The sequence below is a fragment of the Nicotiana tomentosiformis genome, chromosome 12, assembly GCF_000390325.3.
Source record: "Nicotiana tomentosiformis chromosome 12, ASM39032v3, whole genome shotgun sequence".
Classification (NCBI taxonomy): domain Eukaryota; kingdom Viridiplantae; phylum Streptophyta; class Magnoliopsida; order Solanales; family Solanaceae; genus Nicotiana; species Nicotiana tomentosiformis.
Genome location: NC_090823.1, coordinates 106,693,898 through 106,718,482, shown reverse-complemented (window position 1 = coordinate 106,718,482; position 24,585 = coordinate 106,693,898). Strand labels below are relative to the sequence as shown.

The following is a 24,585-nucleotide window of genomic DNA, read 5'->3' as shown; positions in this document are numbered from 1 at the left end:
TGAAGGTGGATCACGTTGGAATCACCTTGTAGAACATTAGCCCGGGATTGCCACGCCGATGATGTTTCCGCCATTTCATCTAAAATCTCACACGCCTCCGCATAAGATATAGTCATAAAATTTCCACCGGCAAGTAGATTCACCACACATTGGTTGGTCGTGTTAATCCCACGATAGAAGGTTTGTTGAATCATGTTTTCCGTCATATAGTTGCTGGGACATTCCTTGACCATTCTTCTATACCGCTCCCATATCTTGTGTAGTGGTTCATTAGGCTCTTGTTTGAATGCTTGAATCTCATCCCGAAGTATAGCCATGTGCCCCGGAGAGAAGAACTTTGAAATAAAATTTTCCGCCAACTCATCCCAAGTGTGAATGGAATGGTTCGGAAAACGTTTCAACCAATCTAAAGCTTTCCCCCGTAGAGAGAAGGGAAAAAGCCTTAGCCTCAATTCATCCTCGGAGACATTTGTTTGCTTGCTCCCCCAACAAGTGTCCACAAACCCCTTCAAATGTTTGTATGCATTTTGACTTGGAGCACCGGTGAAGAAACCTCGTTGCTCTAGCAAAGTGAGCATCACGTTGGTGATTTGAAAGTTGCCCGCCCGAATATGAGGAGAGACTATTGTACTTGCATATCCTTCATTGGGTAACACCCGGTGTGGAGCCGCTCATGGTGGAGGTGGGGGTGTAACATGCACATTGTCATGAGGCACTCGGCCTCTTCTATTGACTTGAGGTTCAAGAGGAACCTCATCCACTTGGTCATCCTCAATGTCCACATCCCCCAAAGCAATATTTTTGAGCTCATTGTTTGCCATAGTTGTACCTATGATTTCTCAAACAAGTTAGTAACAAGGAAGGAAAAGAGGATACTCCGAAAACACACTCAAATATATAGCTAACACCGTTTTTAACTCCCCGGCAACGGCGCCAAAAATTGATTGCGTCCAAATGAGCACCTCTAAAAAGGTATGAAAAAGTCGTTTGCAATTTTAGTAACCCAACTATGAGTCGGGGTCGAATTCACAGGGAGCTAAGATGGGAGTTAGAGGTATATATATTTTAATGCACGTGATTGAATTATCTTGATTTACACTTCCACAAAAGGGTTTATTTTCTTTTTCTAATTTTACACTAAAGATTGCATAATAAAGAAAGAAGACTAGGATAATTATTTTTGAGGCTTTTCAAATTGATAAAAAGCCTAGGGTTATGACTATTGCCTAGGTGTTTGACTAATGGGATAAAGACTTTAATGCTTGTTCTGTTGACTAGGGTGTATTATAGCTATCAACTCTAAATTACCCACTCAATACCTCTCGGTCAGAGAGTGGTTTTGCCCAATTTGGCTTTCTCAAGACCAAATGGGTATCACACAAAACAGTTGATTAAAGCTCAAGTCGGGTTATTACTATCTCTAGGTTGAACCCTTTAATTAGGTGAATCAATCTCTCAATTGACTCAATTCCTTATTAGCCAAGTTATCCTAAACTAGGTCTCTCTTTCTCAAGAGGAGACTAAGTCAAATAGGCATGAACTAATGTTTACAACCATTAGTTCCTCAAATTAAAGCATGAACTAGGCTAAATAATAAATACTCAATCATAAACAAGCACTAATTTAATTACTCATAAGGTTAACATACTAGGGTTGGGTCATAACTCTAGTAAAAATCTAGCTACTCATACTTGGGTTTGAAGAAAAAGAAGAAGAAAGACTAATTAAACTCATAATATAAGCTTAAAATAATAAAATCTATTGTAAAATACACAAAAATATAGTAAACTTCCAAGAGAGGCAAAGAAAAACGGCTACACTAATTGCTGATGCTCAAAACTTGACCTAATTTTATGAAACTCTTCTATTTATACAAGTTTGAAAATCTCGAACAAAAATACCCCTCGGGAGGTTCTGCGGCCGCACAATTCCATGTGCGGTCCGCAGACTTCTTCATCTGGCAGGAGCTGGGATTCTGCGGTCGCACAATTCTGAACTGCGGCCATGAGGCAATATTTTTGCGGTTCGTAGATTTAGAACTGCGGCCGCAAGCCACTCTTTTGCGGTGCACAATAGTAGGATTGCTGCCGCAAGACAATTTTCTGCGGCCGCACAAATGTTGTGCGGTCTGCAGTTCTCTGAAGCTCTGGACTTGGTCTTTTTGCAATCTCTCTGATCTTGACCTTTAGCCCATCTTTTGCGGCCGCACAATTCATGTGCGGACCGCAATTTGCACAAATATTTGCTGAATTTTCCTTCTTTGTTTGCAGCAGCAGGTGGAATTCTGCGGTCCACAATTTCTTCTGCGGTCGCAGAATTCCTTCTGTGGACCGCACATTGTGTGCCTATGTGCCCCTTGTTGCCTTGTGCTTTGACTACTCCTGTTTGAGTCAAATTTCATCTCGGGAGCCTAGCTTCCAGCATTCCTGCTATTTTATATAATTTCATTAATTTCGGGAGCATAATTCAATATTTTTAGACTAAAGCAAAAGTTAAAAGGCGTTAATAAGCAGTCAAAATCCCCACATATCAACTAATTATTACATGTGTAGTTTCATCTTTAATTCCAGTACAGAACATTATTGAAATCAAATCATCAAGTTTAGTAAGAAAACATCTGTATGTGTATATGTATAATTTCTCAAATACTCTGCTCAGACGATATCTTGGCATATAGAGGTGATAAGTAGTTAAATCGGATAAATGATCAAGGAAATTGCAAGTAAAGATGAAATGCAAAATCCAACAACACACTAGCCAGATTCCCTCACGTTTACATATCCATTACAAACCACTGATCAGTATTTCCAATATCCCCGTGTACACTATCAAGAGAGAAACATGAGAGGGTGACCTTAGGGGGATGGATTCGTATCCACGCGCTGCACGGACAATTCACGTGCTGCACGGATAACTCACGTGCTAATAATAGAACCCGCACGGACAACTCACGTGCTAATAATATCAATATATGGATCTGCACGGACAACTCATGTGCCAACAATGCAATTCACTCGGTATGGTCACAGGCATAACAACAATCCGCCCGGCGTAGTCACAGGCCCCCAGTCCAATCATATCACACAGGAGAAAATAAACAAGTATACATGTATGAAACGAGTGAATAACAAACCTCATGCTCCTGGACTGGTACAAATGACATGCTAAAGTGTAGGCATGTGCAAGTGTACTATTATAACTCAAACTTGCAATTTCATCAAAGAATAACATTTATCAGTACATTCAGGGATTTAAGCCCCTATGTAGCCTCAAACATTGCTCAAATAGTTCACAACAATGTTACAAATGTGCGAAGCATCATAGCTTAAATTTTATCAATCAAATTCTAGGCTTATAAGAGCCCGAGCACAACCCGAACATGAATAAATAAATTTGGTGCCCGCACATGGGTTCATTCCCACGCATGTGCGCACCAAATAGCACGTAGCTATCACAACAATTCAGGCAACTAGTGCCTCAATCGAGTTTAAATAAGATAATTACCTCAAACAAATAAAATCACTTTGCTAGCAAGCCCTTCCCGCGCGTATCAAACTTCGGAAGGCTCGAATCTAGCTAAAAATAACGTAATACTATCAATATAAGCTATAAGAATTGATTCCAAATGATAAAGCTAAGTTCTTTAACCAAAGTCAAAAAGTCAACCCAAAAGGTCAACCCCGAGCCCACGTCTCGGAATTCAAAAAAATTAATAAAATTCGAACACCAATTTAACAACGAGTTCAACCATACCAAAATTACTAAATTCCAATCTCAACTTGACCTCCAAATCCTCAAATTAAGTCTATGAAGTTTTTACAATTTTTCCCAATTTGTCCAACCCAAAACACTAATTAAATGATAAAAATAATGATAGATTCATGTATCTTAACCAAATCCGAGTTAGGATCACTTACCCCAATCAATACCTTGAAAATCCCTTCAAGAATCGCCCAAATCCGAGATCTCTAGCTCAAAATATGAAAAATGCGTTCAAACCCCTCGTTTTTGAAATTTAATAATGTTGCCCAATGATTACACATCGTGATCGCAGATAAATCCACGTGATCGCGAAGAACAAACTTTTCAGTGGCCAAAAATCCTTCTACGCGATCGCACCTTCAGGTTCGCGAATGCGGTGGCCCAATTCTCATACCTACACGATCGCGGATCAACTTACGCGATCGCGAAGAACCAGAGCGTGTGAATCCCACTCCCCCCCCCCCCTCCTTCTTCGCAAACGCATCCCTACACCCGCGTTCGCGTAACACAATATCTCAAAACTCCGCCATCGCAGACCATTTCTCGCGATCGCGTAGACCAACTCCACCAGTCGCCCAATTAAGCCTTCGCGATCGTGAACCTTCCTACGCGATCGCGATTAAGGAAACCAGACCTACAACATCAGTAATCTTCAAAGTTCAAATTCCAATCCGTTAAACATCTGAAATCCACCCGAAGCTCCTGGGACCTCAACCAAACATACCAACAAGTCCTAAAATACGATATGAACTTTGTCGAGACCTCAAATCACATCAAACAACATCAAAAATACGAATCGCACCCCAATTCAAGCCTAATGAACTAATAAATTTCCAACTTCAATAATCGATGCCGAAACATATCAAACCAACTCCGATTGACCTCAAATTTTGCACACAAGTCATAAATGACACAACAGACCTATTCCAACATTCAGAACCAAAATACGAGCTCGGTAACCATAAATTCAACTCTCGGTCAAACTTCTCAACACTCCAAACTTTTATTTTTTCAACTTTTGCCAATTCAAGCCAGAATCACCTACGGACCTCCAAATCAATATCCGGACACACTCCTAAATCCAAAATCACCATACGGAGCTATCAGAACTATCAAAACTCCATTCTGAAGTCGTTTATACATAAGTCAACATCCGGTCAACTCTTTCAACTTAGGCTTCCAACCTTGGGACTAAGTATCCCAATTCATTTCGAAATATCCCCAAATCCAAACCAACTACTCCGGTAAGTCACATAATAACAAATGAGCATAGAATAAGCAATAAATAGGGGAACAGGGCTACAATACTCAAAATGACCGGCCAGGTCGTTACATATGCTGTATAAAAAGTATTTTCTTTTATTTCATATATAAAAGTACTTTATTTTCATGTTGTAGAAAGAGTACTTTCTTTTTCAACCAAAAAAAGAGTATTTTCTTTTTAGTTATGGAGCACAAATTTCGACGTTATTTTTACGTAAAAAAGTAAACCAGCACATTAGGGCATTTGGGGGGGGGAGGAGCGCAGGAAACATGGGGACTTGGGGGAAGGGGGTGAGGAGAGTAGCATATAAATTTATTTTCCAAAAAAAAAAATTCTACTCTCTAACCAAACACTAAAAAATATTTTCCGAAAATAACTTTTACTTATCAAACCAAACAAGAAAAAATAAGTGATAAAACCACTTATTTTCTAGAAAATATTTTCCTACATACCAAACACACCCTAGTCAATATTCTTTTACAAATCAGTAGATCTCACTTCTTCTAATTTTATACTTTACCGAATATGTGGGAATAAAGGTTTTAGGTTAAAATTTTTAACAATAACAGTGTAAGTGCTTTAAATAGGAGAAGAGAAAAGAATAAAAAATGTTAACGACTTTTTGGGCAAAATGAGGAAAAGATTAATGTATTGCCCAAAAGTCTAACACTTTTTTTATTCTTTTCTCTTCTAGTATTTAAGATACTTAAATTGTTAATTTTTATAAATTTATGAGATAGAATAGAAATTTTTCTTCCGTATGCATATAAAAGTTATCCATCCTCTATTAATTTTTTTTTTACTTTTCGCTCCCTCTTTCCTACCATTAATTTCTTTATTTTTTTTTTATTTCTATCATTTTCTTATTATTAATCCTTCAATTTATTTTATTTCGAAATGGCGCAAGCACGGATAATTTAATTATTTTTAATTATATTTGATGCACCTTCACTTATCAAAATTCTCCTAGAAAATCAAACCTATATATCCGAATCATATGAATTTATGCACCGAGTCCTGTCTGCTCCCACAATAAGCGTAAGCGTTGTTCACATAATCCCATTATCCAATTTCCCCGACCCCAAATGTAATCAAAATAATATATTTCGAAAAAGAAGGTTATAAAATTGGAAAAGGAAAGTTACGAGGAAAGAACAGAACACTCGACACTGTTCACTTCTGGTTCAGCTCCGAAAACACAAAAAACCTGAGATCTATCGATCTCAAGGTGTAGAGTGTCTTTCCACGAGCCCCTTCTTTTGATCTCATTCCAAAATCATACTACATTTTTCTACATATCGTGTGGAGTGAGAGAATTGAAAGAGGGAAAAATGGGTGGATCTTTGATAAGCTCGAGGGCCTTCGATTGGAAAACAGGGCAGATGATAATGGTAGCCCTTTTAGTAATGATAGGTTCTTTTTATAGTGGTACTCTTTTTGGCCGTAACCCATCTCTCTACGCTCCTCAACAAGAAGAATTCACTCTTGCTTCCAACACCACTTTATCAGAAACATCCTCTGGTTAGTCTCTCTTTTCCTATGCTACAGTACTACTAAAAATTGCAACTTTTTTGTTTGTTGAAAGAATTTAAAGAATATTTGTATTGAGTACTCCTAATATAGTACTCCTCTTTCCCAGTTTATGGGATGCATTTTCCTTTTTAGTCTGTCTCAAGATTCTGTCTTTCTTTCTTTCTTATATTCGGTGCTCAATCAAACAACATTACATAAATTGTGATTCTCATTAAGTTGTTTATCTTGATATTAGAAGGAAGTTAGGGCAGTGCAGCTTACTTTTTGTCCATTTTGGTTTTCTTGGGGTTTAGATGAATCTGCATTTCCCTATAGATCAGAGATTATGTCACTGGTACTTGAATCTGATCTTTATGTTATGCATGAGCAAACTTGTTTCTTGTTGAGGCTTATCCGCATGGACATTGTTCTGATTATTTTTTATTGGGGCTTGTTAGAAATAAATATGCGGTTACTTAGTTAAAACAGAGGCGTTAATCCTTCAGTGGCTTATATTTTGTCAAGTAGTTTGGTAGAAAGTTGCAATTTTGGTAGTCAGTAATTGGAATGTTCATAAGAGGTGGCTTAAATGCTTGTAAGTAATGTATGTCATAATATGTCCCGTAATAATCCCGGCAAGGGTTGTAGATGAGGATATCATCAGAAACCCCCAATTTAACCTTCTTAAGGTTCAGAAACCTTATGCTTCGGCCGTTGAAAGGTTGAGATAGCATTTTAGGGCAAAAGGAATCAACATGATTTGCAACGTCCTTGGTGTTTCCTAAGAGAAATATTTGGTATATCAGTTTGAAGCATCCTGATTTGGCGGTATCGTGACCTTAGATCCAATATAGGGAAATACTTATCCCATTTAATTTATCCAAAAACTCCTCCATGACGTGTAGTAAATTTGTTCTTGACTGTGTGACTATTTAACTCTTAATCCCTACTCATCCTTAGCAGTCATCTTTCCTTTTTTAAGCATCAATACTTACAGAGATGGGACTATATCAGATATTGTGAGTTGGTTGTGCAAAAAACGCTTTCACTCTGATTCAGCTTCCTCCCTTGTTTCTGTTTTCAGGCTTTACTTCTGTAATAGGAGCATTTTATCGTTTTTTTTCCCGCATGCACAGTGAAGTTAGAAACTTGAATTTTTTTGGTATGATGTTTACAGCTGGGTCCAGCCTTTTCCGCACTACAGCTTCTGAACGGTTTGTTTGAACTTTTTCTTTGAGGATTTTCAAGGCATGTTGACAAAATCCATATTGTTCTTGCCCATGTTGCTTCCAATTTCCTGCTTGTCAACCTTACTACTCAGGAATTCCGTCTAGAAACTGAGAGGCAATCTGTTAGGCAGTCAACGTGTGTCCATGTGAATTTGTGTCCTGTTTTTCTCTTACCATTTTACTTCCTTAAATTTGTTACTCTCACCCTGTGTCATTTTTCTTTTGCTGGGGAGAGCAGTCCCTAGTTGGTTGAACGTTGAGCTCTCAGAATTAACTCTCTTTTCGTTGACTGCTAGGCATTTTTGTTTTACTGGCTTCCTATTATTGAAATCTCGGATCCATGTATTTAAAAATATGCATGCAGGTGTTCTGAAGTTTACGAACAAGATTGCTCTTTCATATCGGATGGTACCCCTCACAATCCCTGAAACTGGGATAAATGTATGTCCTCTGAAATTTAATGAGTATATCCCCTGTCATGACATTTCTTATGTTAAAGAATTGATGCCAAAATTAGATCTTTCAAGGAAAGAAGAGCTAGAGAGGCATTGTCCTCCACTTGAAAGGCGCTTGTTTTGTTTGGTGCCACCTCCAGCTGACTATAAGATACCAATAAGGTGGCCAACTAGCAGGGATTATGTATGGCGGAGTAATGTAAACCATACACGTCTTGCGGAGGTAAAAGGAGGACAAAATTGGGTACATGAGAAGGATCAGCTTTGGTGGTTTCCAGGTGGTGGAACTCATTTTAAGCATGGAGCTACAGAATATATTGAGAGGTATACGTTCTGTTTCTCTTTCACTTCTCCTGCCCATGTGATTGTTGGAGTTGCAGCCTTTTGATAATTCTACTACATTATTTCCTGTCATAAGCATGCAAAATGAAAATCGATTTGAAACACACGATGGCTTTCCTAAAGCAATTTAACGAAGCTAATTTATGTTGTACTAGATGATCCATTTACACTTATTAAGAATGGTGAGAATCATTTACACCCTTAGTCCTAAGAAGGTTGTCCCCTTTCAATACCCAAGAGTCGAATTGTCACGACTCACTTTTGGGGATGTGAAGTGCGCCAAGTGAGGCTGGGCTTACCTGGAAAGCTTATTTTTTCCTATTATGAGGATCAGATATAGTTTCCTCTGTGCCGGGTGTTTCAAAGTTTTCTAACATGTCAATAATTTGCCCGAACACCGCCATCATAAAAGAAATGTCAATGGCTTTTCAACAACACACATGAGCTTGGTTATACAAATCAGTATACTATTTTGTAGTTGATCACGAAAATTTGATAATATACGATTTCTCGAAAAATCTTAACTGAATTCGTCTAATAAACATCTTAAACAATGCAAATTATTAACGAAAATCTTCAATTTTGCATCATTTCACCTTGTATCTAGATACACACGAGTGTCAATCCTTCATGCTACCATTCTTTTATGTAGCTGATGTACTAAATTCATTTCTTCGATGCAGGTTAGGAAATATGACAACCAATGAGACTGGTGACTTGCGTGCAGCAGGGGTATATCAGGTGCTTGATGTTGGTTGTGGGGTTGCTAGTTTCTCTGCCTATCTTCTTCCTCTAAATATAGAAACACTATCTTTTGCTCCCAAAGATGGTCATGAGAATCAGATTCAATTTGCTTTGGAACGAGGAATCGGTGCTATGATATCTGCTTTAGCTACGAAGCAGCTACCGTATCCAAGTAACTCTTTTGACATGGTCCATTGTTCCAGATGTCGAGTTGATTGGCATGAAAATGGTGAGTGTTTCTTTTATTGAACATGCGAGCCTTATATGCTTAAATGTAATTGACCTAGATGTAATTGCTTTACGTTAAATAAGGAAACTATATCTAATTATTCGGCTGTCTACATCCTGCATGTTAACAGTAGAATGGTACATAATTTTGGAAATCTCAATGAACTTAATGTTGTGTTAGAATCTACAAGGCCTTAGATATCTTTCCATAATATTCTTGTTCCACCAGCTTGATTATCATGAAGCTATTAGCTTATTCTTTTTATGTCAATGTAGACTTTACTCAAGACACTCTCGTGACAACTAAACTGTTATAGCTGAGTTTCAAACTATGGTACATAACTTTCCAAACTATGCTTATGACTCTGTTCTCCTAAGGTAATTAAATCTAAGTAGACTTTTCATAGGTTAAAACCGACAGAGTTATATGTTAGCTGTGCATGTTATGTAAACACAGTATTATTGTTTCACAATGCCTAATTATTTTATCATTTGGGTGCGCGTGCAGATGGTATTTTACTCAAAGAAGTGAATCGCATATTAAGATCAAATGGATATTTTGTCTATTCAGCTCCTCCTGCCTATAGAAAGGATAAAGATTTCCCAGAGATATGGGACAAATTAGTAAATCTAACTGCTGGAATGTGCTGGAAGCTTATTGCACAGAAAGTTCAGACAGCAATATGGGTTAAGCAAGAAGATAATTCATGTCTTCAGCATAACGCTCAGGAGCAGCTTGTAAACTTATGTGATTCTGAGGATGATTTGAAGCCATCGTGGAAAACACCTCTGAGGAACTGTGTTACCCTTAGTGATAGTTCGTCTTCTTTGAAGAAACTACCTCCTCGACCACAACGTCTTTCAGAATATACACAAAGTCTCAGTCGGATAGGTTTGTCAATTCTCTTCCTTGGTGTGGTGTATTGATGAGTTTTCCTGTTTTAGTTCTCGAATCACTTTTAGTGAATATGTCCCTCATGAAGCGCAAAGTTCAAATCTTAATTCTTTATTATGCTGTTGAGAATCAGAACGAATATGCATGGCCTAGCATGTCAGGAGCTTCTGCTTGATCATATTCATTCGGCTCTTTTTATAGTCTTCTTTAACCAGCAGTTTAAAATAGGTAACGATTCATAATGATGGAAATCTCAATTCTCTAGCATTTGTATGTGATAGCATTCTTGGATAACAAGTGGCTATGTTGCTTCTTAAATATCGAGTAGTGATGGCAGAGACGTGATGATGAAATGACTAGGTAGGCTCTAACAATGTGAGGTTTTGAAAAAGTTAACGCATTGATGCTTTCAATGACGATGTTGTTTTCCTACAAATATAGAGATATTAGTAGCTTGCAAGCTAAAGGTTTTCTCAGTGCTCGAGTTTTATTTTAAGATCTTAATTTTCTGGCTAAATAATGGTCCACAAAAGTTGAAATAACCCCCTTTTATCTTCAAAAAAAGATAATCCGCAGTGTAGTAAGCTTGTTTTTTCAAGGAAATCCGTTTAAAATTGTCTTAGATAAGTGAAAAAATCTTTGCATGATCTAATATATGGCGGCAGCTATTCCAGTTGTCCGGCAATGCTTTATTTGTCCGCATTTATATTACAACTAAACAAAAGTATAATTGGGTAGGTCACTTTAGGGACATCCGATAAAAAGTATAGAGTAGTTTATTATAAAACTCTCTTTCATGCTATAGAAGTATTAACTCAAATAGATGTGGTTAGCAAGAAAAGTATCCGCTAGCATTGAGAAGGTACTTGAAAACCTCTTATGAATCTATTCAATCACATGCCTTCTAGGGGGGGAGAAAACTTTATATCAGGTATGTTCCAATGCAATTTCCAGCTTCTTCTGATAGTATGTTAGATGGAGTATAAGATTTCTGGTGATCGCAAGAATTGTTTGCATGCTATCATGAAAGATTTTGTGGAAGAGGGGATGTGAAGGCTCCGCTTCACAACTTTTTGAAACCCTTTCCTGTTTCTCTCTTTTTTTTCGGCGACTTAAGAATCTGTTGTTAAATTTTGGAATGTTTATTGTATTTCTTGGAGAAGTGTGAAACTTCTAAAAGATGCCTTTCTTGTTTCCAAATTAGACAATCTCCTAATAACTGAATAAAAAATATTCAACTTAAGATGGAACAAACAAGGAGTCGCTGTTGAGTTGGGGTTTTTCCTCATCCTATTACTTCTTCTAGCTTCAACCATTTCTATATTTCTTGCACATGAGAGTTGGCCTTTTCAATCAGCAAGGTTGCATTTGTGGTTCCTTTTCATTTCTCTCAAACTGTTAGTGTTATTTTTTCCTCAACCGTCAATGTTATTATCTCCTCTAAAAGATCATTTCTGGCCTAAAATGTTAATTGAGGCTGTTGCTGTGCTTTTAACACGGGACTACTAAGACACCTATTCCTTGTGTATAATTCTGATCAAGATAGATTCATGGAGATTTTTCCTTTCATTTTTTCGGAACTCTCATTACGTCTGACATGCTCAATACATTTCTTGCAGGTATTGATCATGAAAAGTTCTTAAAGGATACAATATATTGGCAAGATCAAGTTCGCCATTACTGGAGACTGATGAATGTTGAGGTGAAAGAAATACATAATGTAATGGACATGAGTGCTTTCCTTGGTGGGTTTGCGGTTGGCTTAAATACATGGCCTGTTTGGATAATGAATGTAGTTCCTGTAACCATGAATAACACCCTGTCTGCCGTTTATGGAAGGGGTCTTACAGGCGTTTTTCATGACTGGTATGCTATTAATTCATTGTACCTTACCTATAAGCTCTCATCTGAATTACAAGTGCCATAACAGAATATCTAATCAAATTCGTAGGTGTGAGCCATTCTCCACATATCCCCGCACTTATGATTTGTTGCATGCCAATCATCTTCTATCTCACTATAAAGATCGTGAAGAAGGTTGTAGAGTTGAAGATATCATGCTGGAGATGGACCGTATTCTACGACCTCAGGTAAAGGATTTTCATTCCGACTTGATGCTTGAGAGACAAAATAGTTAATCAATTGATAAACTGAAAGCATCTGTAAGACTGATTGTTTGCATTTCATAGTTCAGAAAAATCAGAACAAGTCTATTAGTTCGATAAATGACATATGTGAAAGATATAACCCCCTCAGTAAAGGTAGCATTTGTTTCTCGAGTACAAACCAGGTTTACAAATTAGCAAAATGCATTTAACAGTCACAATGAGGAAAAGCAAGTGAACAGACAGGGTGAAAAGAGAACTCAATTCCACAGTATAGAACATGGAATTTCGGAAATTATGGTATCTGATTGGATGAGTAGTTCCTTTATATATTAACCAACTTAATTTACAAACTTTGACATTTCACTATATGTTCGTTTCTATCAATACCAATGGAAAACATAAATCCTTGATCTCCACATCTGTTGAAAATAGCGTAGAGATGGAACTCGAAAGTGTGTTAGTTTCCCAAGCAAAACTTAGACATTCTACTACTTGTTTTCAAGTTTTGCGCTGACAACTTCTTCATAGAGTTTTAATTGACATAACGGCTCCCCAATTTTTCTTCGAGCTCAGTGTTTTGGATGAGAGTTAGTATGATCATTCATGTAGCTGGAAAAATGTTCCAATGTAAGGATTTTTAAAGGACTCTTCGGATTAGTGGAACTGTGACAAATTCAAAATTTCTTTTTTAACTAATTATGTGTAGAAAAGTGAGACTCCCTTTCGATGTAAGAGATATTACATATTTATGTCAACTGAATAACAGGATCCAGTTGGTATATCCATTGAGTAATTGTGACATGTGAATATTCATGTAGAAGTTTCAATTGTGAACAAACTTAATGTTCTCAAGTTTATGCAGGGATTTATCATTATTAGAGATAAAGAATCTATCATATCAAGGATCCAAGCTCTTGCACCAAAGTTTCTCTGGGACGTCCAACTACATTTTCTAGAAGACCATCAGAAAAAGTCGGAGCCGGTCTTATTTTGCAGGAAAAGGTTTTGGGCTGTTGCTTAAAGCAGTTTTGCCTGCGATTGTTAGCTGAAATGCCAATGCTGAATGTATACCATTATATTCGTGTCTAACTTATTCATAAGATGGTAAATCAGTTTGTCTCATAGGTAATGCTTTCTGTTTTATCAGTTTGCAGGAAGCCAGAATGTGGTTCTTAACTTGTAATTGTTGTACACATGAGAGAACAACTTCACTGTTGTAACATAAAGAACTACGATTTTGTCATTTTAAACAAATGAAGACTGAAAAATCCCAGTTCATTACAGTTTTGCTAGCTAGTACTTCAAAATGAATTGAACCATAATCTAGAAAAGATGATACCATCCTTGAATATTTAAGGCGTGATCCTTGCATTTTCCGCACACTGAGAAGCTTTTCATAGGAGGGGATTTCAATGGCCACATTGGGGCGATGTCAGGGGGCTACGATGATGTACATGGCGATTTTGGTTTTGGAGTTAGAAACTGAGGTGGTACGTCCCTGCTGGATTTTGCTAAAGCTTTTGATTTGGTGATAGCTAACTCTAGTTTCCCGATGAAGGAGCAACACTTGGTCACCTTTCAGAATTCAGTGGCCAGGACCCAGATTGATTATCTACTCTTCATAAAGTCTGATAAAGGTCTGTGCGCGGACGGTAAGGTCATCCCAAGTGAGAACCTCACGACTCAACATAGGCTTCTAGTCATGGGATTTAGAGATCATGAGGAAGCGAAGAAAGAGGGTTGTGTTTGGTCTACCTAGGATTAAGTGGGGAGCTTTGACAAAAGACAGAGCACAAGAGTTGGGAGATAAGTTGCTGGCTATGGGGGCATGGAGGAGTAGTGGGGACGCGAGTAGTATGTGGACCGCGACTGGGATTTGAGCTAGGCGACTTAGAACACTTTGAGTGTCATCGAGACTTTGGATATTGTAGGCGTATAAGAATCGAGGAGGTTGAGGGGGCTATGTGTAAGATGAACAGGGGGAGAGCGATCAGTCCTGACGAAATCCAGGTGGAATTCAGGAAGAGCATGGGTAGGGCGGGCTTGGTGTGGCTTGTCACACCTCCTTTTTCCCGAAGGGGTATGGGATAGTTAGGGGAATAAGGGAGTTTTTCCAATTTAAGTGACATTAATCGAAATGGGATTATTTATTTATTTCAGAGTCGCCACTTGGGATAATTTATGGTGTCCCAAGTCACCGGTTTATTTTAAATCCCAAATCGAGGAAATTTGACTTTATTTATGGTCCGCGAACACAGAAGACCGGGTAAGGAATTCTGTTAACCCGAAAAAAGGTGTGAGGCACTCCTGAATTCCGTGGTTTTAGCACGGTCGCTCAACTATCAATAATCGGCCTAATTATCTGATTTGATACATGTTTAAAGCCTATTGTGCATTTTTACTTTTTAACCGCTTTTAATTATTTATGAAATTATTTCTGGAATAAGTCACGATGTCGTACACTTGTCGTTTTGGCACACGTCGCAAACCGCGCCACATGAAATGCACCCGCAATTTACGACAGGCTTATTTTTATTATTATTTGAAGTTGTGGCCGAGTCACGTGAAACGCACACTCGAATTAGGGTTACGTATCATAACTATGCCACGGGAACCGTACCCATAGTCACGATAATTTATTAATCGCGCCTAAAGCAAACTACGATGTTTGGATATTATTCAATTTTTGCTAAGGTGTGAGATTACAAGTGAGAGTCTAGAATTATGGAGTTATTGGTGGGAAAAAGCATATGCAGTGTTCTATTAAAATACTAGATATTTTAACGAGCTCATACTATGTCTGCTGTTCTTCTTCAATAAATCTTCCAACGCATGGTAAAACTAAAACTGGAGGCTACATACATGAAGGCTAATTGAAATTATTTGCTAAACATGGAAATATCGACATAGTTGAATGGAATTCAATTAACACCCTGAATTAGGGTTACGTATCATAACTATGCCACGGGAATCGTACCCATAGTCACGATAATTTATTAATCGCGCCTAAAGCAAACTACGATGTTTGGATATTATTCAATTTTTGCTAAGGTGTGAGATTACAAGTGAGAGTCTAGAATTATGGAGTTATTGGTGGGAAAAAGCATATGCAGTGTTCTATTAAAATACTAGTTATTTTAACGAGCTCATACTATGTCTGCTGTTCTTCTTCAATAAATCTTCCAATGCATGATAAAACTAAAACTGGAGGCTACATACATGAAGGCTAATTGGAACTATTTGCTAAACATGGAAATATCGACATAGTTGAATGGAATTCAATTAACACCCTGAATTGTTGGGAAATTCCACGCCAAATAAACTGGCAGGGAGTTATTAAAATATTTGAAAATCCTCTTCCTAATTAATTAACTCAATCAAAAATAAATCAGAGTTCGAAATTCTAGGCCAGACATCTGGGCCTCTGAAATGGACCAGTAGCCTTAACCACTGAATAATTACGGACAAAAGATTAATTAGCAGTCCATATTGATATAAAAGCCATTTACATAATCAAATTGGCTAGTCATAACATAAATTACATTATTTCATTAGCACAAATATAAACTCTATACTTCTTCTCTTTTTTCGAATCTCTAACGGTGTAGAGCTTCTTTCTCAAGGCCATGTTTGATTTACAAGGAGATAGTCATTTGGGCTACCCTTGTAAATTAACTTGGTTGTATCAACAAATAACAGTAACAACATATTAATTAAACAACACATTCCAACTTGAAGTTCATTTAAGCAAGTAAATCATTGTTCAGAATAAGCAAACTTGCTACAAAGCTATCCTCACTTGCTAAGTTCGGCCACTATTTGAAAGAAAACATGAAACCAGATTTTTGCATCAATTAAGTGTATGCAATAGAACTTGAACATTTTTTAGAGAAACAGAACAACATTCATCAGATGCTAGGCTGCTCATTTGCATTCAACAGACCAATACTTGATTTTAACATTCCAATCACTTCAAAGATCAAACAAGGAAAAGGATTTCAAACAGATTCAGACTTTAAGCATGTTGAATCTAGGATCAGAACTAAAAAAATACATAATATTTCCAGAACTTAACAGAGAAAAATAAATTGAGACCAATCGACAGTACACATAATGAATCTATGAAATGGGAAAGAATCAGCTCATAAACAAATCAAAATTTTCATTCGAGATTCAAACAAGCTGAAAACTACTAAAAGTATTGCAAGAGGATAATTTAACAAATCCAGCTTTATTTATGGTTTAAATAAAGCTAAACAAAATGGCTAAACGTACCTATGAACAGCAGAACAACGACTAAGAGAAATCTGCACTTCAAAAAAGGCAGCCTCTCGAGCAGCAGCGAACTCAACAACTTCTCAGTCAAAGTCCAATTTTCAACTCAAAATCCAGATTGAAAAGAAGAGACGGAATATGTGTTTTTTTTTATTTTTAGACAGTAATCAAAATAAAATCAACAGACGAACACTGAACGTTTTTTTTGTATTTTTTTTGTTCTGAAACTAAACCAGAAAATCGAAAAAAATGAAGATGAACCACTGAAAAGAAAAAGAATTTTTTTTAGAACCCTAGCTTTCCTTTCCGATTTTTTTCTCTAAAATTTTTGTTCCAAAAAAATCAGACCCCTAAGAAATCCCTTAACCTCCCTATATATACCCAAACCAGAAATTTTCATACCTATTTTCTTCAAGTTGTGCCCTAAAATTCCTCTTTCCGTCCGAAAAATCCGCGAGAATCCGATTCTCTTTCTTGTAAACCAAATCGGACAAATGGAGGTCTAGGATCTTGAATCTCTCAGATCCTACGACCACCATTCATCCGAGATTGTTCTCAATACAAAAAGCACGTGAAGCCTAAAGGAGATAAGAATCTTTTCTGTCAGAGGTCGTTACGGGACGGGTGACGTGGAGGAGGGAGGGTGAAGGAACCACGTGCGTGAGTTGGAGGGAGGGTGAACTCGCTTGAGTTCAAGCGAGTTCGGTCGACGGAGGGAGAGAAAAGGGGGTGGGCGCCGCTTGGTTAGGAATTAGGTTTAGGGTTCTGGGGGAGGGGAAACACATAACAGGCCTTTTATATGGGGGTGAGAGTGGACTGTGTCCGTTGGATGGAGATGGATTGAATGGTCGAGATCGATCCGTCCAAAACGACGTCGTTCGCACTTAGTTGTAAGACTGGACCGGGTGAGGGATTGGGCTTGGCGGAATTCAGGTGAGCGTTTGGGCCAAAATTGTTTTGGCCCAAGTTTAAAACCCAAACGATTTTTCTTTCTTCTTTTTTTTCTTCTTTTTTCCCTAAATCCTAACAAAAATTAATTAATTAAACCTAAATTAAGTGCTAAATCAATCTAATTTATAGGAATAAACCTAGCTATCTATTTTACCATGATTGATTAATTTAGACTAATGAAGGAAGAATTACTTAATTTGCATTTAAAAGCTAAAAATACAAAAATGACCCATATTTTTTGATTTTCTGTTTAATAATATAATTAACTTATGTAATTAAATTTTAAGTGCAATTAAGACCTAAAATGTTATGCATGAAATACTTTAGACATTTTGGTATTTTCTCATGATTTAAAAATGTTAAATATGCAAATAAATGCAAACAACAATTAACCGAAAATCCCTACAAATTCTGTAAAACCTAAAACAATTTAGAAAAACTCTATTTGTGAATTTTTTGTAGGAGTATTTTAGTCGGGCAAAAATTATGTGCTCACAGTTGCCCCTCTTTGCTTGGAAACACGAAGAGTTTTCGGGCAAATATACATTGAGCAAACACGAGCGATTTTTGACCGCTTGCATACTCCATGGAAGCATTTTGAAAGCGCTTGACCGAACCTTGCTTCCGAGGTTGCCTACATATCCTCGGCTATGGAGGAATCAGGTCAGTGTAGTTCTGGAAATTTTGGTAGTTGGAATTACCGAGAAGCTGTGTTTCACTGTTGTTGCTGCTGCTGCTCTTTCTTGCTACGCTCCTTATTACACCAAAGTCAAAATGAAAAAGAAACTAACTAAGCCTATCAGCTACGAGTTACAAGATTCCTATCTATGAGTCTTCTGAAGCTTGATCTTGAGTCTTGAATGGTTCTTCATGCGGACTTTTGACTTGAACCTTGATGTTTGCTAGCTGCAGGTGCTAGTTCTCTCTTCTTCAGCTTTTCGGATCAAGACGGGACATGCAAAGCTTGTGACTTCAGCCATGTCTTGAGCAGTTCACATCTTTCATCGGCTTCTGCATTTTGGATTCACCCTTTTTCTTTTATTCTGGATTGAGACTTCTTCCTTTGGTTATCTCGGACTGTCAGCTCGCATTCTCGAGGCGAACCTTTGCTACTTCTAACTTGAATTGAATTCTTAAGTGGCTTTCCTCGTTCTCCAGGTGGGCGCCTGATGACTTTAAACTGAAATGAATTCCCTCGTTCTCCAGGTGGGCGCCTGATGACCTAAAAACTTGAAATATATTCCCTCATTCTCCAGGTGGGCGCCTGATGACTTAAAAACTTTGAAATAAATTCCCTCATTCTCCAGATGGGCGCCTGATGACTTAAAAATTTGAGATAAATTCCCTCATTCTCCAGGTGGGCGCCTGATGACTTAAAAACTTGAGATAAATTCCCTCATTCTCCAGGTGGGCGCCTGATGACTTAAAAACTTGAAATAAATTCCCTCATTCTCCAGGTGGGCGCCTGATGACTTAAAAACTTGAAATAAATTCCCTCATTCTCCAGGTGGGCGCCTGATGACTTAAAAACTTGAAATAAATTCCCTCATTCTCCAGGTGGGCGCCTGATGACTTAAAAACTTAAAATAAATTCCCTCATTCTCCAGGTGGGCGCCTGATGACTTAAAAACTTAAAATAAATTCCCTCATTCTCCAGGTGGGTGCCTGATAACCTAAAAACTTGAAATATATTCCCTCATTCTCCCGGTGGGCGCCTGATGACTTAAAAACTTTGAAATAAATTCCCTCATTCTCCAGGTGGGCGCCTGATGACTTAAAAACTTAAAATAAATTCCCTCATTCTCCAGGTGGGCGCCTGATGACCTAAAAACTTGAAATATATTCCCTCATTCTCCAGGTGGGCGCCTGATGACTTAAAAACTTTGAAATAAATTCCCTCATTCTCCAGGTGGGTGCCTGATGACCTAAAAACTTGAAATAAATTCCCTTATTCTCCAGGTGGGTGTCTGATGTTGACTTAACACTTGAAATGAATTTCCTCGTTCTCCAGGTGGGTGCCTGCTGACTTAAAACTGAAATGAATTCTCTCGTTCTCCAGGTGGGCGCGTGCAATCATGACAACACAGACAAAACAGAGAAAAGTTTTTGCCCCAGTTTGTACCATGAACATTCATTGATTGTTAGTTGCATCCCATTATCCAGGAGGGTCCTGAAAACTTAAAACTAGATCCCATTATCCAGGAGGGTCCTGAAAATTTGAAATTAAATCCCATTATCCAGGAGGGTCCTGAAAAGTTAAAATTAACTCCCATTATCCAGGAGGGTCCCGGAAACTTAAAACTGAACTTATCTGGAACATGCTTTCTCATGGAGGATTCTTGGCAAAGCAAACAAGATTTCTTGCCCCTGCTTGAAACAAAGAAAATTTTGTCAGTTTGAAACTGTGGCGGTTAGTTTGTGGCATCCTTGCTGAAGGTGTCTGCTTCTGTCACTATCCCGCTTCATTCTGATTAGCTGCTTCGGGCTACAAAGAATTGTTTGACCTTTCAATCGGACCTCGAACACAAAACCTCAGAATGACTTGAATCCCTTACACTCAACTCACCGTATGGTACTTTCATTATGACAACTGTCGAACCTTCGCATTTCCTACAAATTCACGAATCACTTGACCACCTGAACTTCAGTTACCACCGCACTGCTAATTCTACATCATGTCACTTGGGATGTGCCTGGCCGAATTTCGCTTAGTGCAAATAAAAAGCTGGTAATGGGCTTTGAAGTCCTTTCTTGCTTGCTTAACAACAGACTAATTTGACTAACACTTAGAAAAATAGACCCAAAAGAAACGAAGCGAAGTGACTTCGAGAATTAGGAATAAAATAAAAGAAAAAATAGCGATGACTATTTGAAGAAAAATGGAAAAGAGACTTATCTGAATGAAGCAACTGGCTCCAATGATCATGACATGCATTTCGGACTGATTAGCCTAATCCATCCAACTAATCACATTTCAGTTCATGTCATGTCTTCATACTTCAAAACCGGGTTTTCCATAATTCAATTTCTTTGTAAAGTCATGAACCTGATTCAGCTTGTAATGCCCCGAAGGGTTTTCACCAGCAAACCTCTCTCATTTGCTCCTCTCTCAACTCATTGTCGCCTTACAGTGCCCGTAAGGGTTTTCACCAATAAGACTCTCTCATTTGAATTTTCTCTCGACTTGCCATCGCCCTATGGTGCCTGTGAGGGTTTTCACCAATAAGACTCTCTCATTTGAATTTTCTCTCGACTCACCATCGCTCTATGGTGCCCGTGAGGGTTTTCACCAATAAGGCTCTCTCATTTGAATTTTCCCTTGACTCACCATCGCCCTATGGTGCCCGTGAGGGTTTTTACCAATAAGACTCTCTCATTTATTCATTTTTCCTTGTGCCCATGAACCAAGGTGTTACCCGTGATGTAAATCGCACCTCTATCTCATTTGGCTTGGCATCCTCAAAGTTGATCAGAAGGTCTTTCTTTGGACTGTAGTGTAGGGTTTGGACAGGGTTAGAAAGAAAGGGTAGCATGCGGGCTCAAAATAATTCAAGATGAAGGGGTTCAAAATTACAACTTTTGGAATCAGATCTTTTTACAAAACTAAAACTTCTGCCCCAGTTTCTTCGAATCTGGGGAATTTTGGATTTTTATTTTGATGGGACCGAACCGTGCAAGGCTGCCTACGTATCCTTAAAAGGAATCAGGTCGAACGTAGTTCAAACATAAGAGTTTTGTTTTTGTTACTTTGCTTTTCTTTTTTTTTTTTCTTTTTTTTTTCTTTCTTCGCTTTTCTCTTTTCCTTCTTTTTTTTTTTCTTTTTCTTCTCTTTTTTTTTTCTCTTTTTTTCATTCTTTTATATTTCTAACACTGCTTCTGATTCCAAAAGAGGGGTATAAAAGAAAATAAATAAGGCTCAAAAAGGGGTAACAAATGATAAAAGTGTTTGGGATAGCAGAATAAAATGCCTTCGTCATTCCAACTTTGAACGTGTCTAGTATAAAATGCGATTGAAGATAAGCAAAGAAATCATACATAATATCTCTTGACTGCATCAGAATTGATAGCCATATCCACACATTTACCTTCTATGTCTGTTAAATACAAAGCGCCATTGGGCAACACCTTTGTCACAATGAAAGGCCCCTTCCAGTTTGGGACAAACTTGCCTTTAGCCTTAGCCTGATGTGGAAGGATGCGTTTCAATACCAGCTGACCCACTTCAAATTTTTGGGGCCGAACCTTCTTGTTGTATGCTCTTGCCATTCTTTTCTGATACAATTGACCATGACATACTGCTGCCAATCTTTTTTCATCAATCAAACTCAATTGCTCTAGCCGGGTTTTGACCCACTCATCATTATCAATTTCAGTTTCAACAACGAACCGCAGGGATGGAATCTCAACTTCCGCAGGTATCACTGCCTCGGTTCCATATACCAGCAAATAGGGGGTTGCACCTATTGAAATGCGGACAGTAGTGCGATAACCTAGCAAAGCAAACGGTAACTTTTCATGCCATTGCCTCGAACCTTGCACCATTTTACGAAGTATCTTCTTTATGTTCTTGTTAGCAGCCTCAACAACTCCGTTTGCCTTAGGACGATATGGAGTGGAGTTTCGATGTGTAATCTTGAACTGTTGGCATACCTTTTTCATCAAATGACTGTTTAGGTTAGCAGCATTATCTGTGATGATTACCTTAGGAATTCCGAACCGGCAAATGATGTTTGAATGAACAAAATCTACCACTGCCTTCTTCGTCACGGACTTGAAAGTTACAGCTTCGACCTACTTGGTAAAGTAATCAATGGCCACCAGAATAAACCTATGCCCGTTTGACGCTGCCGGCTCAATCGGTCCAATGACATCCATGCCCCAAGCAACAAAGGGCCAAGGTGCCGACATTGTGTGCAGCTCAGATGGCGGGGAATGAATCAAATCACCGTGCACCTGGCATTGATGACATTTGCGAACAAAGCTGATGCAATCACGTTCCATGGTGAGCCAATAATAACCTGCTCGAAGAATCTTCTTCGCCAAGACATACCCACTCATATGTGGCCCGCAAACCCCGGAATGCACTTCGGCCATGATAGTCGAGGCTTGTTTAGCATCTATACACCTTAGTAATCCTAGATCTGGAGTTCTCTTGTACAATATTCCCCCACTTAAGAAAAATCCACTAGCCAGACGTCTAATGGTTCTCTTTTGATCGCCTGTGGCATGTACCGGATATACCCCTGATTTGATGTATTCCTTGACATCATGGAACCAAGGCTCACCATCAAGTTCCTCCTTAACCACATTGCAATAGGCATGCTGATCACAGATTTGGATTTGCAGAGGGTCGACATAAATCTCATCCGGATGGTGTAACATTGATGCCAGAGTAGCCAAGGCGTCGGCAATCTCATTATAAATCCTGGGAATATGCCTGAATTCTACCGACCTGAATCATTGACAAAGATCATGCAGACATTGTCGATACGGTATGAGCTTCAAATCACGGGTCTCCCATTCTCCCTGAATCTGGTGAACCAGCAAATCTGAGTCTCCCAAAACCAATATTTCTTGAACTCCCATATCTATAGCTAGCCTCAAACCCAGAATGCATGCCTCATATTCAGCCATGTTGTTAGTGCAATAAAATCGAAGTCGAGCTGTTACAGGGTAGTGATGCCTTGTTTCAGAAATGAGTACAACCCCTATTCCGACACCTTTCATGTTAGCAGCTCCATCAAAGAAAAGTTTCCAACCTGGCTTTTCATCATGATCAGCCCCGTCAACATACATCACTTCTTCATCAGGAAAATAAGTCTTCAGTGGCTCATATACTTCATCCACCGGATTCTCGGCCAAGTGATCGGCTAGGGCTTGGGCTTTCATCGCGGTTCGAGTCACATAGATGATGTCAAATTCTGTGAGTAAAATCTGCCACTTTGCCAACCTCCCTGTGGGCATAGCTTCTGAAAGATATACCTTAGAGGATCCATGCGAGAAATGAGGTAAGTAGTGTAGGATGACATATAATGCTTCAACTTTGGCGCCACCCAAGTCAGGGCGCAACATGTCCTTTCAAGAAGAGTATACTTAACCTCATAGGGAGTGAACTTCTTGCTGAGGTAATAAATGGCTTGCTCTTTCTTGCCCGTGATGTCGTGTTGACCCAACACATAACTAAAAGAATTATCCATGACCGTCAAATAGAGAATTAAAGGTCTCCCAGGTTCTGGCGGGACCAACACAGGGGGGTTTAACAGGTAATTCTTGATCTTATCAAATGCTTCCTGACACTCATCAGTCCACTTAACCGCATCATTCTTCTTCAGCAACTTAAATATGGGCTCACAAGTTGTCGTGAGTTGAGCAATAAACCTGCTGATGTAGTTTAACCTTCCGAGAAGGCTCATTACCTCGGTTTTGTTCTTTGGCGGTGGTAATTCTTGGATGGCTTTGATCTTTGATGGGTCCAACTCAATACCGCGTCGACTGACTATGAATCCCAACAGTTTCCCGGACGGGACACCAAATGCACATTTTGCCGGATTGAGCTTGAGGTTGTACCTGCGGAGCCTTTGGAAAAACTTTCTCAAGTCTCCAACATGGTCGGACTGCTTCTTTGACTTTATGATCACATCATCTACATAAACCTCAATTTCCTTGTGTATAATGTCATGAAATATGGTAGTCATTGCCCTCATGTAAGTTGCCCCAGCATTCTTTAAACTGAATGGCATTACCCGGTAACAATACGTCCCCCAAGGCGTAATGAATGCTGTCTTTTCTACGTCTTCCTCGTCCATCAGGATCCGATGAT

At 38.6% G+C, this 24,585-nt stretch overlaps 2 protein-coding genes across 2 annotated transcripts; one reads left to right on the top strand and one right to left on the bottom strand.

Moving 5' to 3' along the window:
- Nucleotides 1-6,182: 6,182 nt before the first annotated feature.
- Nucleotides 6,183-13,822, top strand: LOC104106937 (probable methyltransferase PMT7). Its single transcript, XM_009615597.4, has 7 exons — nucleotides 6,183-6,547; nucleotides 8,132-8,546; nucleotides 9,248-9,537; nucleotides 10,045-10,428; nucleotides 12,051-12,297; nucleotides 12,383-12,521; nucleotides 13,402-13,822. Exons 1-7 carry the CDS (start codon nucleotides 6,358-6,360, stop codon nucleotides 13,558-13,560), a joined length of 1,824 nt encoding a protein of 607 aa, XP_009613892.1. The 5' UTR covers nucleotides 6,183-6,357; the 3' UTR covers nucleotides 13,561-13,822.
- Nucleotides 13,823-21,794: 7,972 nt separating this feature from the next.
- LOC138903184 (uncharacterized) lies at nucleotides 21,795-22,307 on the bottom strand. Its single transcript, XM_070191113.1, has one exon. The coding sequence runs from the start codon at nucleotides 22,305-22,307 to the stop codon at nucleotides 21,795-21,797; it is 513 nt and encodes a 170-aa protein (XP_070047214.1).
- Nucleotides 22,308-24,585: the final 2,278 nt, after the last annotated feature.

Coding starts and splice junctions, on each gene's coding strand:
- LOC104106937 (XM_009615597.4), top strand. CDS start 6,358: ATGGGTGGATCTTTGATAAGCTCGAGGGCCTTCGATTGGAAAACAGGG. Junction 6,548..8,131: donor TTTATCAGAAACATCCTCTG/GTTAGTCTCTCT, acceptor ATATGCATGCAG/GTGTTCTGAAGTTTACGAAC. Junction 10,429..12,050: donor ACAAAGTCTCAGTCGGATAG/GTTTGTCAATTC, acceptor CATTTCTTGCAG/GTATTGATCATGAAAAGTTC.
- LOC138903184 (XM_070191113.1), bottom strand. CDS start 22,307: ATGGTGCAAGGTTCGAGGCAATGGCATGAAAAGTTACCGTTTGCTTTG.